Source organism: Pogona vitticeps, chromosome 4, assembly GCF_051106095.1.
Source record: "Pogona vitticeps strain Pit_001003342236 chromosome 4, PviZW2.1, whole genome shotgun sequence".
NCBI classification, from domain to species: domain Eukaryota; kingdom Metazoa; phylum Chordata; class Lepidosauria; order Squamata; family Agamidae; genus Pogona; species Pogona vitticeps.
Genome location: NC_135786.1, coordinates 206974739 through 206991755, shown reverse-complemented (window position 1 = coordinate 206991755; position 17017 = coordinate 206974739). Strand labels below are relative to the sequence as shown.

General features: G+C 44.5%; 1 protein-coding gene and 1 long non-coding RNA gene across 20 annotated transcripts in view; one reads left to right on the top strand and one right to left on the bottom strand.

The window, feature by feature from the left end:
- PAG1 (phosphoprotein membrane anchor with glycosphingolipid microdomains 1) overlaps nucleotides 1-17017 on the top strand; it is a 173389-nt gene that overhangs the window by 121921 nt on the left and 34451 nt on the right. For all 19 annotated transcript variants that reach the window (XM_078393565.1, XM_078393564.1, XM_078393552.1 and 16 more), the window contains one exon: nucleotides 15870-16072. In XM_078393565.1, the coding sequence (XP_078249691.1) occupies nucleotides 15948-16072 (125 nt within the window). In that variant the 5' untranslated portion in view covers nucleotides 15870-15947. The remainder of the gene's footprint in view (nucleotides 1-15869; nucleotides 16073-17017) is intronic.
- LOC140706963 (uncharacterized) overlaps nucleotides 9430-17017 on the bottom strand; it is a 49723-nt gene continuing 42135 nt past the window's right edge. The window contains exon 3 of the long non-coding RNA XR_012086938.2: nucleotides 9430-9575. This is a non-coding gene — a long non-coding RNA (uncharacterized LOC140706963). The remainder of the gene's footprint in view (nucleotides 9576-17017) is intronic.

The window sequence follows — 17017 nt, the reverse complement described above, 5'->3', positions numbered from 1 at the left end:
AGAGGGGAGACGGCTAGAGCGCAGGTGGAGGAAGTCCCGCTGGGAATCCGATCGAACACGACTTAGAGCCCATTATCGGGCCTATTTCGTGGCAATACGGCTGGCGAAACGGCAATATTTCTCCAGCCGTATCGCTTCCTCAGAATGTCGTCCAGCAGAGCTGTTTCGGGTGGTCCGGGATCTTCTTCAACCGGGAAACCCGGTGGAGGTCCCGGACTGCTCATCAGCTCGCTGTGATGAGTTTGCTATTCATTTTGAGGAAAAAATCGCTCAGATTCGCAGTGGGCTGGACTCCACTGTTACTGCAAAATCGGAAGATGTGTCCAGTGTGCCGTGCTTAGGTCAAACTTTAATGGATGAGTTTCAATTGTTGAGACCCGAGGATGTGGACAGGGTGCTTGGATCTGTCCGTTCTACCACCACGCCGCTCGACCCTTGCCCATCTTGGCTAATTGGAAGATCTGCCAGGGGGGTTCGCACTTGGGTCCAGGAGGCCGTGAACGCCTCTCTGAGAGAGGGAGTGGTCCCTACTGCCTTGAAAGAGGCGGTAATTCGACCACTCCTTAAAAAACCTAACCTGGACCCAAGGCTGGTGGTCAACTACCGACCAGTGGCGAACCTCCCTTATTTGGGCAAGGTGTTGGAGCGGGTTGTGGCCGGGCAACTCCAGGCGCTGCTGGATGAAACGGATTTTCTGGATCCATTTCAATCGGGTTTCAGGCCGGGTTTTGGTACAGAGACAGCCTTGGTCGCCCTGTATGATGACCTTTGCCGGGAGAGAGACAGGGGGAGTGTGACCCTGTTGATACTCCTGGACCTCTCAGCGGCTTTCAACACCATCGACCATGGTGTCCTTCTGGATAGGCTGGCTGGGTTAGGAGTTGGGGGCACTGTTTTACGGTGGTTCCGCTCCTTCCTAGCTGACCGTATCCAGAGGGTGGTGCTGGGGGACAGTTGCTCTGCCCCATGGCATTTATGTCATGGGGTTCCTCAGGGCTCGATACTGTCCCCCATGCTGTTTAACATCTACATGAAACCACTGGGAGAGGTCATCAGGAGGTTTGGGCTGAGGAGTCAGCAATATGCTGACGACACTCAGCTCTACCTCTCGTTTTCCACCAATCCAGGTGAGGCGGTTTCTGTGCTGAACTCGTGTCTGGACCTGATAATGGACTGGATGAGGGTTAATAAATTGAAACTCAATCCAGACAAGACGGAAGTGCTGTTAGTGGGTGCTTCGCTGGACAGGTTGGAGGGCCACTTCCCTGTCCTGAATGGGGTTACACTCCCCCTAAGGGACAGGGTCCGCAGCTTGGGGGTGCTCCTGGACCCCAGTCTAACACTGGAAGCCCAGGTGGACTCGGTGGCCAGGGGCGCCTTCCTCCAGCTGCGGAAACTATACCAGCTACGGCCCTACCTGGACGAGCGGAGTCTCATGACAGTTACACATGCACTGGTAACATCTCGTATTGATTATTGCAATGCGCTCTACGTGGGGCTGCCTTTGAAGACGGTCCGGCGACTGCAACTGGTCCAGAATCGAGCTGCACGGCTGGTGAGTGGTGGGGCCGCCAGAGAGCACATCAAGCCGATTCTGTATAATTTACACTGGTTACCAGTTGCTGTCCGGGCCCAATTCAAAGTGCTTGTTTTGACATATAAAGCCCTAAACGGCTTGGGCCCTGGATACTTGAAGGACCGCCTCCTTCCATATGAGCCTACCAGGCTGTTAAGATCTAGCCAGGGGGCCCTTTTGAAAGAGCCATCCCTCAAGGAGGTAAGAGGGATGGCTTGTAGACAAAGGGCCTTCTCGGCAGCTGCCCCCAGACTATGGAACGCCCTCCCAACTGAAATTCGCCTGGCGCCGACACTGATGATATTTCGGCGCCAGGTCAAAACCTTCCTGTTCCAGAAGGCTTTTAATTGAAATAACATTAACTGTGGGTCTTAATGATGGCAATTTTAATTGTATTTTTTAATTGTATTTTAATTGTATTTTAACTGTATTTTAATCATTTTATTTTATTGCATTGAATTTTAATTGTTGTAAGCCGCCCAGAGACCTTTGGGTAGAGTGGGCGGCATATAAATTAAATAAATAAAAAATAAATAAATAAAATAACCCCATCAGCCACACATGCTTTTGGTGATTTCAGCTGGTTCTTCCCCTGGGAGGCACAAAGGGGATTCAGATTCCCAGCTCCTAGCTCTGCAGGCAGGCACTTCTGTTCACTGAGCTATGCTAATTTGGAACTAATTAGCCATCCATTTAAAAAATCATTTGTGCACAGGCTGTTACAGGTATAATTAACAAGGTTAGAAATTCCTTGTCATCTCAGAGAAATGTTTTTCAGTGCAGTTTGTTTGCACATTCAATACATACAAGTGTCAATTAGTCCCTGATGGTTTTAAATGTAGTATACAGGGCTCAGTGACACAACTATCGTAGATGTTTCCATGGAGTTGTTCAGACCATGTTGTGAATTTGGTAAAAGAAGCTACTGCAGCATAAGTACTGTATAGGTTGCATAATGTCTAGAATTTGATTCATACTTTGAGTGAAATTATAAAATATAAGAAAAGCATCAATGCTTGGACTAAGTCTTATTTACAAAAATGCTGTTTGTTGAATTTTGATTTTTTTTACAAACTAGAAGAATTATCTTTAGTACCTGGAATAGAAACAGAGATACCCTTTGTCAGATCAGCAGTTTCTCCAGCATACCTGAAGTGGTTGCAAATGGATGTTTTAAACTGAGTTATTGCATACTGACAATCTTCAATTCATTTTTATGCATTTCAATTCATCTTCTATGCATTTTTCTTCCAAGTCCGAAGGATAATATTTGTCAGTGAAACAGATACAGCTTTGAGAATGGATGCCAGTAGAATGTATAAAATTGAAATATGTGACGGAGAAATCAGTTATTGGAACAATGATACGTTTAAAAAAATCTATTGGCTTTAATTAGCAAAGTAAAATTATGTACAGTCAGGTGCTTTCTTTTGTAAATAACATTTTAAAATCAAAATACAGTGGTGCCTCGCTAGACAGTTACCCCGCATTATAGTTTTTTCACTAGACATTGGCTTTTTGTGATTGCTATAGCGATTCACAAAACAGTGATTCCTATGGGGGAATTTCGCTGGACAATGTTTGGTCCCTGCTTCGCAAACCAATTTTCGCTAGACAACGATTTTGACAGCTCTCTCTGTGCTCGCAAAATGGGTGTTTTCGGGACCTAAGCTTCGCAAGACAGCTATTTAAACAGCTGATCAGCGGTTGGCAAAGCGGCTTTCCTATGGCCGATCTTCCCCATTGGAACGCATTAAACAGGTTTCAATGCATTCCAATGGGGAAATGCTTTTCACTAGACAATGATTTCGCTAAACAGCGATTTCAGTGGAACAGATTATCATCATCTAGCGAGGCACCACTGTAACCATGTCTCTGTTTCACCTGGAACTACCAGCTGTCAAAAATTTATGGTGTAGCAACTCGAAAACAAATTTCATGGAGTAAACTTTCATTTCTGTGTTCTCTAATGGTTTATCCACACATATAGGGAAGATAAATCATCAGCACACTCACCACATTACATATTCTCCAAAAGGGCAATGGGATAGGGACAGGTTTTCAGATTTCTTCTGCTTTTATGGCTGATGAGGTTACAGCTGGCCTTCTCCACAGCCAATCTTGAACTCAGAATGTTTTTCCTTCAGTCCACAACTTGTATCTTTCTACCTGACCTCCCCTTCTATCATTCCCAGCAAAGGTTTGGATAATTCAGCTGTCTTTGAGGGCACAACATGTCTTATCTGTTTCTTATATGGAAACCACAGAGCCTTCTGACACTTGTGGACAGGTTGAAGGTTTTCTTGGTGATAACTAAAAGTAGAAGCACTGCAATTTCTTTCTTGAAGCAGGATGTGTGTGTGTGTGTGTGTGTGTGTGTGTGTGTGTGTGTGTGTGTGAGAGAGAGAGAGAGAGAGAGAGAGAGAGAGAGAGAGAGAGAGAGAGAATTATGTTGTAATTAAGCTATCATGTATACTGTGGTTAGTTATTAAGTAAGGCTGTAGTCCCTAAATACAACATCATTGTCTTTAATTAAGTGGTCAGTGAAGCCTGTAGGAAACAATAGATCACCTGTAATTTATGAACCCTTATAGAATGCCTCTGTTTTGAATGCTGAATTACATTCCCCATTTTTCATTCTCTTGCTTTTCTAAGAGTTGGGACTAAAACAAGGAAATAATTATCACATCTTAGCAAACATTACTATAAAAAGATTAAAAGCCTGGGTAACCAGTATAGAATTCTGCAGCGAATGCAGATGATTACTGTATGTACTATACAGCTTGAGAGCAAAGACATCACCTTGCCCACAAAGGTCCGCATAGTCAAAGCTATGGTTTTTCCAGTAGCGATGTATGGAAGTGAGAGCTGGACCGTAAAGAAGGCTGACCGCTGAAGAATTGATGCTTTTCAATTGTGGTGCTGCAGGAGACTCTTGAGAGTTCCCTGGACTGCAAGGAGAACAAACCTATCAATTCTAAAGGAAATCAACTCTGAGTGCTCACTGGAAGGACAGATCCTGAAGCTGAGTCTCCAATACTTCGGTCATCTCATGAGAAGAGAAGACTCCCTGGAAAAGACCCTGATGTGGGAAAGTGTGAAGGCAAGAGGAGAAGGGGATGACAGAGGACGAGATGGCTGGACAGTGTCGTTGAAGCTACCAACATGAATTTTACCCAACTCCGGGAGGCAGTGGAAAACAGGAGGGCCTGGTGTGCTCTGGTCCATGGGATCAAGAAGAGTCGGACACAACTTAACGACTAAAAAAACCAAAACCATACAGCTTCAGCCACTTCAAGCTGATTGTGTACAGCCTGTATTACTTGAGACCATAGGTGAACACTCACCTGATTGAATACTGCTAGGCTGTATTCTTCCTGAAATCTGTTTTCCTATGTGTGGGGATTAAGCTCAGACTCTCTCTGGAGTCTAACATGAATGTCAGCACCATGTTAACCACTTCAGTGATCCTATACTGTAACAAAATGTTTATTTTGAAATACAGGGTACTGAAGATGTTAAATTATCCATCAAAGATAACATTTTTTTTCTTTGTTATGTTTTTATTTTTGTATGGATATCCTTGTATGCAACTACTTCTTCAAAAACTGTAGATTTCTTGCATATCTTCTGAATCCATTGAGAAATAGCTCAGTGGTTTAGATGTCTGGCTACAGAGCTAAAGGTTGGGAATTCGATTCCCCATTGTGCCTCTTTGGTGGGGGCTCGACTCAATGATCCATAGGGCCCCTTCCAGCTTTGCAGTTATAAGATGGTAAGATTATAATGTCAGTGATATTCCCTCCCACCCAATGGGTCAATTTACTGTTAACTAGTATTTCACATTTCTTTTCGTATGTTTTGCTGAAAATAGCATGAAACATTCTCTTATCCTAATCCAGTACATTGCTGGATGAAACCAATACTCTAATAGCATTTTTTTTTTAAAAAAAAAGGTTTTTTAAAATGTTAACAAACTGATACAAAACAGGTCAGATGAGTAGCTGGAAACTTAAGCAAAGCAAAGCGCAAAGCATGCTGCTTATATACCGCCCCATAGTGCTTCAGGCACTCTCTGGGCGGTTTACAAGTTAATTATGCAGGCTGCACATTGCCCCCCCCCCCCAGCAAGCTGGGTACTCATTTTACTGACCTTGGAAGGATAGAAGGCTGAGTTAACCATGAGTCGGCTGCCTGGGATTGAACCCCGGGTCGTGAGCACAGTTTTGGCTGCAGCACAGCAGTTTTACCACTGCACCACGAGGCTCTTATTAAGGACATTGTTTCCAGCTCTACAGGTAACAGTGTCCTAAACTGCCCACATTGTAGATATAGTTCTTTGTGGGTTCTACAAAAATAAATAAAAATTTGGGAGGACCATAATATTCCATTGTAGAACTCGGAGAGTAAGGATAAGTTACATGTGTGCATGTGCATTTTCCCAGTGGTGGGATTTACAAGACACTGAAAGTTGTCTTACATAAACAGTGGATGGATATTTGGGATGTAAGGTTATTTTCACCTGATCTGTAACAAGGAGGAAAGCACTGTTTTTCATATGCTGTTTTGGGAATAGTGTTATTCCCATGAAATCTGATTAGGGCATTTTGTATTTCTTGTACAGCAATGTAAGCCTTAGAGGCATGGAACTATATTTCAGTATTGTAATGTGTGGAAAAGAACTACATTGTTCTTGGGGGGGGGGGGGTAGTCAAGAGATAAAAATAAGAATGCTAAGAACAGGAGTCTCCAGATCATGTGTGACAGAGACAAGAAGGGTGGAGTTGGAAAGAGTATGTCAAAAAAACAAGGGGAAGAGGGAGAAGTGCAGCAGTCTTCAAAAAACATAAAAATCTACAAGCAAGGAGTTGTGAATGAGAAGTGATAAACTGGTGATTCTGGTACCAAGGAGGGAAAGATGAAAGCAAGGAAATTTGTGAAAACTAGGAAGACAGGGCAAGTGGTGGTGGGATTCACTGAAAACAAGCACACATCAGGTTGAAAAAGTCAAAGGAAGAATTTTTGAGTTAAAGATAAAATTTCTTTGTCTGAAATAATGTTGGATGGTGAAATAACTGCATGGGCTGGAAGATGTTAACTAGACCTGTGTGCATGCACACACAGCCATGTATGCATACAGTACACAGAAACACAGATCTGGTTATTAGCAGTTTTTTAAAAACACATAGTTGCATATTCAAAGTAAAATAAAGAGCAATTCTATTACTGGAAACAGATAATGTTATTGAGGTGAGTAAAAGTAAGGAAATGCTATTTAGTGCTACTCAAGGTAGCTGTATTTGAATGATATCTCTTCCATACGTGTCTTGTACTTGTGTTTATTCTAATATTCATGTACATGCATTCCATTCATAAACAAGATATCAGGAAAGAAGGAATTTAAAGCACCTTCACAGATGATACAGTTCACAAGTCTACTGAGCACTGAAAATTGGATTTGAAATCACTGTGATGTTCATAGAAACAGAGAAGATGTTAAAACAACCATTCACAATTTAAGCACATCTGCACCTCTGATTATGTTATGCATGCTTTTCATAAGAATCATTGGTCCTACGTCACGGCATTCTTCATGGTTACCTGAAGCTTCATGATAGAGTCTTCCCTTTCCATAGATTTTCCTCATGCCATTTTTAACATGATGCAGCTACAGTAGAATATTTTCATATTTTGACAGGACAGAAACAGAACACGTTTCTTGCAAGAACAGAGAATCTGGATGACAATAGCTGCAAAAAAATGAGGTTCTGATGATTTTGAAGCCTCTATGGTTCAAGTGTTGTTATGTTGCCCCCAAATTAATGAGAGAACCAAAATTTTTGATATAGTACCTTTTGTCTAACTTCTGTTTCTTTAGATGGGTACACTCTTTGTTACAGCTTATTGTCCGCATGGCTTGTGATTGGCAGCACATGACTCTGTGAACTTAGTCCCAAAAACTATATTGGCAAGTACTGTACAGTACTTTTATAAATCTGCAGTCTACCAAGAATGTTTAATAACATTGTGGCTACAATGTGTTTACAGCTTCATTGAGACATCAAAAGGTTATGATAGTAGGATTGTTATATTATTCAGTCCTCAATGAGTGTGTGTATGGAGCTTTTAACAACTTCTATAAATTCCTCCTGGAACTATGTTTCCATTCATGGAAGGTTAATTAATTAAAATTAATTAAACTTACAGCAACAGATGTACATATTGTTCACGAGAAACCTCCCTTTGCTGTTGTACGATATCTGTAGGTGTCCTACGTCTGTGTTATTGTTTAGTCATTAAGTCATGTCTGACTCTTCATGACCCTATGGACCACAGCATGCCAGGCCCTCCTGTCTTCCACTGCCTCCCGGAGTTGGGTCAAATTCATGTTGGTAGCTTCAACAACACCGCCCAGCCATCTCTGTCGTCCCCTTCTCTTGCCTTCACACTTTCCCAACATCAGGGGCTTTTCTAGGGAGTGTTCTCATGAGATGGACAAAGTACTAGAGCCTCAGCTTCAGGATCAGTCCTTCCAGTGAACACTCAGGGTTGATTTCCTTCAAAATGGATAGGTTTGTTCTCCTTGCAGTCCAGGGGACTCTCAAGAATCTCCTGTAGCACGACAGTTCAAAAGCATCAATTCTTCAGCAGTCAGCATTCTTTACGGTCTAACTCTCACTTCCATACATCGCTATGTATGGACCTTGACTGTGCGGACCTTTGTGGGCAAGGTGATGTCTCTGCTTTTTAAGATGCTACGTCCTACGTCTGTACTTAAATGTAATACCTGAAAAGCACGTCGAGTGTGTCTTTTGACCCAGCATGTCTTATTAATATAAGATAATGTGTTATTTGCTAGTAATATTAACCTAAACCACTTGCAATTAATTAATTAAAATTATGTACATTTTGTTAAATAATGGCTTAATGTTAATATGCTAAAATTAGCATGCCACATATAACACCCTTGATTTTCACCTCTGAGCAAAAAGAGTAGTGTAATGCTGCCACCTTATGCTCAAAACTGGAACAAAAACTTGAGGATAACTTATCAAATATATATGGACCATACTTTACTTTTATCTGTAAGTTTAGCCTTTCTTTCAGTCAGCAAGAGTGAATGGGGCTATTTTTTTTATCCCTGCTTTATTGTTACAATAGCATGATGACATTTTTTCTCTAAGCTCATACTTGTACTTTTAAAAATCGCTACATTGACATAAACTTTGCAGCTATCTGAATGGAAATGCTTTGAAATGTCAGGATGTTTGTGCTTAGTGGAATTCCTGATAAATTAAAGTACGTCTAAGACAGGAAACATTTTATGTATAGCCTCTCAAATGTGATGCATTCAGCTTTCTCTGCAGCCTAGCTAATCAGAGATGTTCCTGGCCCAGCTGGTAGGGAAGGGAAGTTTAAACCTTCACATGCCTGGGTTCATGTGTGTACATGCATACACAGTCCCTGACCAAGAGTGGGCAACTTAAAGTTCACCAGATATTTTGAACTACCATATCCATAATTCTTATCTAACCACTTGCTGTGCTGGCTGGAACTTGTGGGAATTGTAGTCCAAAATGTCTAGAAGGTACCAATTTCTCTAGCTACTCCTACAACACTCCCTTTAGGGCTAAAAATTTTGTACACTATAATCTAAAGTCTCAGAATTAGGTATCTCCATCTCTTTGTAGGGATGAATTATTTTGTAGACAGGTAGCTTTATTTTCTAGGCTGGCTAGCTAGCTAAGTGAATTAGTGTGCGCCCCACCTGCACCCCCTGCTGCAGTGCCAGCAGGACCAGGGTCCCCTGGCAATAACTACATAGGCTCCATCTCAGCTTCTTGGCTCAGAAGAGCTTTTATTAGTGGTACAGCATCACTTTCCCCCACTTTTCCTCCCACAGTCTCACAAGGCTGAATTATAGTCTCTTAATCTTTGGGCACCACTTGCCATCTTGGAGACCCGGTTAACTTCACTGAAGTTCCCCAGAGTTCAAGTTCTGGAAAGCAAGAAGGAGAGGAGAGCTTAGGTTCAGGAAGCATCCCTTTTAGGGAAGGCTTGTACAGATGAGCAAAAGAAGTCATGCTCTGCACCTTGTCTCTGCCAATCCCCTTGCTTGCCTCTCCAGGGCTGCGACATGTAGCCTTGTCCAGGCGTGTGGCTGGAATCTCTGACTCTTGTCGCAAACAAGCAAACAAACCAGGCAATGGTACACAGCTTCCAGCATTCTCCTCTGTTTCATCCTCCCACACGTCTTCTTCTTCTTCGGAGATAGACAGGGACCTGTGCCTTCCTAGTAATGCTTTTTCGTTCTCCTGGACCCGGACTCCTCCAGCTGTTTCTCATCAGGGAACTCTCTCTTTCAGCTGCATCAGAATGATCTTGAGAAAACTTACCCTCCTACTGACCTCATCTTGAGAAAACCTATTGTCCTCCCAGCTGCCTGATACTTGTGTGCTGGGGCCAGACACCTTGGTACACCTGTAACCCCTCATAGTTAGGTATCTAACCTAATGTCGCGTTCCTGACGTCGGGGGAGTTGCCTGCAATATCTGCCATCCCCAGGCACGGGGTGAGAGACATGTCTGGGAGAATTTCTGTCCTGCACTCCCCGGCCTTTTTCAGGACTGGGACCCTGTTGCTACTGCTCCTGCTGCTTCAGGCCACCCCACCCCCTTCCATAACATCAGCCACTTGGCTGGGAGGGAGGGAGGCCATAAAAGCCGGAAGCTTGTGCCAGGGCCCTCACAGACCAGCGTTCCTGACGTCGGGGGAGTTGCCTGCAATATCTGCCATCCCCAGGCACGGGGTGAGAGACGTGTCTGGGAGAATTTCTGGCCTGCACTCCCCGGCCTTTTTTCAGGACTGGGACCCTGTTGCTACTGTTCCTGCTGCTCCTGCTGCTTCAGGCCACCCCACCCCCTTCCATAACATCAGTCACCTGGCTGGGAGGGGAGGGAGGCCATAAAAGCCGGAAGCCTGGCCCTGGGTGGTATGCCATGTATATTATTTGCATGCACTGTATATGGTTTATTTTTCTTTTATTATTTGATTTATTTGAATTATTATTAACTGTATTCAATTTATGTTTATTTACTTTATGTATATCATTTTTGTGCACTGTCTTACTGTATATGGTTAATTTTCTTTTTTGTTATTTGACCTAGTTGTATTAAGTTAATCTTTTTTTTTAAATTTTCTTTTCTCCTTTCTCCCTCTTTTCCTGTTTTTCTCCCCCCCCCTTTCTTTTTCCCTCCCTTCCTTCCCCCTCTGACATGGAATGGACGGCCTGCCCTCCCAGCGAGGGACCCCAAAACATTTCCGTGGTCACGGGTAGAGGGCGTTATGGCGTTGGCACGGTCCCCACTCATGCAAGAAGAACGATGAACAGATGTCTGAAGGCTGTACATTGTTCTGAGACCGTGACCAGCCCCCAGTATCGAGGCAGCCAGACCAGTCAGCCTTCCACCCTACGCCTGGTGTTGTTGAATGCCAGGTCTGTATCCAATAAGGCCCAGGTAATCTATGACCTTATCCTGGAGGAGGATGCAGACCTGGCTTGCATAACTGAAACATGGATCGGCAGAGAGGGGGGTCCCCCGCTAGCACTCATCTGTCCGCCCGGTTGTGCTGTCCAACACCAGGGTAGACTGGAGGGTCGGGGGGGGAGTAGCCATTGTCCATAAATCCAACTTGGAGGTCGCTAGGCGTTCCTCAGTGGTAAAGCCAGGTCTAGAGGCACTCCACGTGTCGATTGGCTTTTCGCCAGATTGGGGCCAGGGATGGTATTGGGATCTTGCTGGGTTACCGAGCTCCCCGCGACCCAGCCATTTCCTTACCGGAGCTGGTGGACTTTGTCTCCGCGGCACTGCTGAGTTCCCCGAACCTATTGGTTTTGGGGGATTTCAACGTGCATGCGGGGGCAGAGACCTCCGGGCCAGCTATTGAGTTCTTAGAGACCATGGCCTTCTTGAACATGTCCCAACATGTTAACGGCCCCACCCACGTGGGTGGCCACACACTTGACTTGGTTTTTTCCACTAATGGGAGCGAGAATGGTCTGATGGTGACTGACCTTGAGTCGGTAGCCTTGTCATGGTCGGACCACCACCTAATAAAATGCACCCTTAAAATGGCTCTCCCCCCTCGCAGGGAGCAGGAACCTATTGTTATGGTCCGCCCTCGAAGGCTACTGGATCCGATTGGATTCCAGGAAGCCATGAGAGGTGTACCGGCTGACCTGGCTGGCGCTCCTGTCGAGGCTCTGGTCGACGGCTGGTTTGCCGCAGCGACTAGGGCCGTTGACACGATCGCTCCTGAACGCCCTCTCCGCCGCAGAGACCGCCCGGCGCCCTGGTTTAATCAGGATCTTCGGGCGTTGAAGCAGGTCAGGAGACGGCTAGAGCGCAAGTGGAGAAAGGACCCGACGGATTTTAATCGGATAGCTGTCAAGGTCGCTACTAACTTTTACCTTGCCAAGGTAAAGGCTGCCAGTAGATCATTCCTCGCTAACCGGATAAGCGAGGCGTTCAATCAGCAGGCGGAATTATTCCGCATAGTACGCGACCTATCCGGAATTGGTCTGGGTGATGGGCCTCCCCCTAGCTTTTCGCCAGACCAATTTGCAGCATTTTTTAAATCAAAAGTGGAGGCCATCCGCCGGGACCTCTCTCCTTTTTTGAATATAGTGAGTCAAGCTGAGATGTCCAGTGCTCCGTCCTGCCCGGTGACACTTGACTCTTTTCAGCCTGTCACGCCTGACTCTGTGGCCAGGGTGATTGATCGCTGCCGTGCCACCACCTCCTCCTTGGACCCTTGCCCGGCGTGGCTAATCAAAGCAGCCAGGCCTTTAACAACGGAATGGGCCACGGTAATAATTAATGGATCTCTCCCTGAGGGCAGATTCCCATCTGCCCTCAAGGAGACACTCATTAGGCCCATTAGGAAGAAACCTAGTTTGGCGGCAGATGAAATTGGCAATTATAGACCCGTCGCCAACGTTTCTTTCTTAAGCAAGGTGGTTGAGAGGGTGGTTGCCGATCAGCTTCAAGCGCTCCTGGATGAAACGGATGCCCTGGATCCATTTCAGTCGGGCTTCAGGCCGCGCCATGGTACAGAAACGGCATTGGTCGCCCTGTGCGATGACCTACTGAGGGAGGCCGACGGGGGCAAAGTGTCCCTGTTGGTTCTCCTCGACATCTCAGCGGCCTTTGATACCATTGACCACGGTATCCTCCTGGGGAGGCTCTCCAAGCTGGGAATAGGTGGTCGGGCATTAGCCTGGCTCCGTTCCTTCTTGGAGGACCGTCCCCAGAGAGTGCAGCTTGGGGAGAACATCTCAGCCCCGTGGAGCCTCAATTGTGGGGTTCCACAGGGGTCGATTATCTCCCCAATGCTATTTAACATCTACATGAGGCCGCTGGGTGGGGTCATCAGGGGGTGTGGAGCTCGGTGTCATCAGTACGCTGATGATACTCAGCTCTACATCTCCTTTCCACCTTCTGCAGGAGATGCCGTTCTGTCCCTTCAGCGCTGCCTGGGGACTGTACTGAAATGGATGCAGGAGAACGGGCTGAGGCTGAACCCGGACAAGACGGAAGTACTGAGGGGAAACTCCCTCTTTTTTGAGGGAGTGACCCTGCCTGCCAAGGACGGGGTTCGCAGCTTGGGGATCCACCTGGACCCGGCGCTCACCATGGAAGCACAGGTGGCGTCGGTAGTCCGCTGCGCCTTTTTTCACCTTAGGCGGATAGCCCAGCTGCGGCCCTACCTTGATTTGGGGGCGCTCACCATCTTGGTACATGCGCTCGTAATCTCAAGATTAGACCACTGTAATGCGCTCTGCGTGGGGCTCCCTTTGAGGCTGCTGCAGAAACTACAGGTGGTGCAGAATGCGGCGGCCAGATTACTTAGTGGAGTGAGGAAATTCCAACATATCTCACCCACTCTGGCCACATTGCATTGGCTGCCCATACGATTCCGCATCGACTTCAAAGTGCTGTCGCTTACGTACAAAGCCCTAAACGGTTTAGGGCCTCGATATCTGGCGGAACGCCTACTCCCACCAAGTTCTACCCGTGTCACTCGTGTGAGCCAGGAGGTGAGGTTGAGGAGCCTAACGCCGAGGGAGGCCCGGAAGGAGAAGACAAGAAATCGGGCCTTCTCGGCGGTGGCTCCTCGCCTCTGGAACAATCTCCCTCCTGAGATTCGCGGATCTCCCTCGCTGGGTATCTTTAAGAAACAATTGAAGACATGGATGTTTGGGCAGGCCTTTCCATCATATTCCTCTTGACCTCCTTCTTCCCTCTTTACTGTTCCTGTTTTGCACTCTATGTAATGTATTGTAGTGCTTTTACTAATTAGAATTGTTTATTTATATTGTTACTGTATTTTATTGTTGTTAGCCGCCTAGAGTGGTCCTCACCGACCAGATAGGCGGGGTATAAATTAAATAAATAAATAATAATAATAATCTAGCTGTAGAGCCAGGGACTGGCAGTTTGATTTCCCACTGTGCGTTGTGGGAGAGGAGCCAGCCTGTGTAGCCTTGGGCAAGCTATGTGCTCCTGGGCATCCCCAAAAGAAGGGAGTGCTAAAGCACTTCTGAGTATTGTATAACTAGAGAAGAGCCATGGCAAGGGTCACTATGCATCAGAATAGACTTGTATGTAATTATTATTATTAGCTTTTTAATTTATTTAGAATCACTTACTTTATTAATATTTCTCCCATTTAGTTTCCTTTGAATAACAAAACCTATAATTACCTGACTTATTAAGAACTTCTGAGCCCCTCTACACATGTTGTCCACATGAAAAAGGTGACATAATTAAAGAAGGGCCCTTCCAGTGCCACTGTCCCTAAGGCAATCTGGCTCTCTGGTCCCCAGTGTCCACATACTCATATTAAGCATCTGAAGAAGGGAAGCCAGAAGTCTATGTGATCAGAGTTTCAGCTTTGGACAGGATCTATACACAAAGGCTTTTGCCCTGCAGATGTCCATGGTCATTGTCTAGATGTTGGGGAAATTGGGAAGCTCACATGATATTGAGAACCAAAGCAGAAACTCTGCTTTCTCCTTAATTTACAACTTGGAAAAGTTACTGTTCTGGATTGCAGCTTTCATGATCCCCAGCCAGCACGTGCAGTTGCCCTGTGGGCCAGGTGGTTCTACACACTGTAGCATATATTACTCTAGTTAGTCACTTGTGTATACATCACTGTGCCACTGCTCAACCTTAACTGCTCACTACTGGTAGTCCCCCCCCCATCTGATGGAAACGGTGGTCTTTGAAAATGAAGGATGAAGTATTATTATTAAGTAGCAAAAGTAGTGTTTCTAAGTCGTTTGGGTGAAGTCATATTCTGCTGCCATGCTTGAACATCTGTTGTATACTTCTGTGTGTTAAATATTATATAGGAAGATATTACTTTTAAATATATATGCTTGAAAATGTTATATGTATACTTTTACCCATGAGAACTATTACATTTGAAAATGTTTCAGCACAGCCATAGATTAATTTACAACTATTTCAGACACTAATATCCCATTTCTGTGCTTCAGCATACAATCTGAACTTTAAAAATAAAAATGCTATTACACAAGACAGTTTGGCTTCTTTTAAGAGAGTAATTAAGGTATCCTGCTGTTCTAGAGCTATCAAACTGTGACATCTGGACTTTAAAAGGGAGACTTGGTTGTATACATAAAGAATTTAAAATAGTAAGAGCCAGTCAAAGCACTGTGCCAACGGTATATTCATGCATTTCTTCTTTCTTTTTATCCAGAGTAATGAAAATTTCTGTTTTCTAGATTCAGCACCCTGCGTCTCCAGCATCTTTTATTAAACATACAAGACTATGTTTTATATCCAGATTAAACTCTTTGCTCTCAAGTCCTACTGAAATAGATGTAAAACTGAGTGGTGGCAGCTCAACTTGTACTGATTCCTTCAGAGCACAACTTGGGCATGCCTCCTACTGTACTGTACCCATCAGCTATGGGGGTTTAGTTCTGAAACATGTGCTGTACCAATACAGCCTGCCTGTATTGAGCATATAGAAATCAATGCCCTGTGTAACCACAAACAGGCTCACTCATTTGCCATTAGATTCAGCATCATTTCTCTCTTTAGCTAGATGAGGTTATAAGTTAAAATTGAGCTCTGCCATCTCTTAATTTACACAGAAAGAATTTAATCACATTTTGAATGAAATCAACATTTAAAGTTTTATTGCTATTAACAGAACTGTATTTCTATGTCTTTTCCTTCCCCTTTTTTCTTCACAGAGAAACTCTTCAGTGCAGACACAAATGTCTCATGGGGATTAATCACCACAACCCCTGATACCATCTTCTTTTTACATCATGGGTCCAGACAGTAATTTCTTAAGCACAGGTTTGCTTCATATCATCGTATGGGGAGGCTTGGCAGCCATGACAATGCTTCTCGTCCTCAGTTTCCTTCTTTTCCTGTGCTCTAGCTGTGACAGGTAAGGTTTTAGCTAAGAATAAGGATGTGACTAATATTCACTCAGGGCTCAGTCACACTGCCAATTTACATCAATTCCAGTCCCAACCTTTTTAACATTGATATAAAGTCACGTGGCATATAAATCAGTATGCATGTTCACTCTGGCTTAAATGTCTTCAGTGTACATCTGATAATTAAAAGCAGTTTGGGAAGCTGCACTGGAATTGACTCAATTTCTGCTTTGTTTGAGGAGCACACACTGGTTAAAATTTTGGCTTATTTTCTTTTTTATGTCCATGGTCACTAAATCAATGGCACCTGGTGTCATATACTAGCAAGAAAACATGGGGAAAACACCACAGAGGTTAGCCCCAGCTGATGATTTCTAGAAAACACATGCTTTCATTCGCTGAATGGAGAGAACAGGGAAGGTGGTTTAATATTGAATGTATTGATAAGGTGATATACAGTCAACCCTCGACTTACAAACTTAATCTGTTCTGGAAGGAAGTTTGTAAGTCAAAAGTTCATAGGTCGAATCAGCATTTCCCATAGGAATGCATTGAAAACCAATTAATCCGTTCCGGCTGTTTTTGGTTCTTAGGTCGAGGGCGGTTTGTAACTCGAATCATTAGTTCCCATAGGAACTAATGCAAAGCTGGTTAATACGTTCCTACTACTATTTTTTTCTTTTAACATAAGATGACTTAGGTTTAAAAAAAAGGAAAGAAAAAAGGGAGGGAAGGAGGGAACAGATGCCTTTTCAACAGAACACCTTGAAAAGCACCATTTCAGCCAAGACAAGCACCTTCTGGGAAAAACCAAGCACCTTTCAGACAACAGATCACCTTGAAAAGCACCTTTTCAATCAAGACAAGCCAATACAAGCACCTTTTGGGGAGAAAGGGGGCAGCAAAGGAGGGAGGGAACATGGTCTAGAGGGGCGGGGTAGACATGGTCTAGA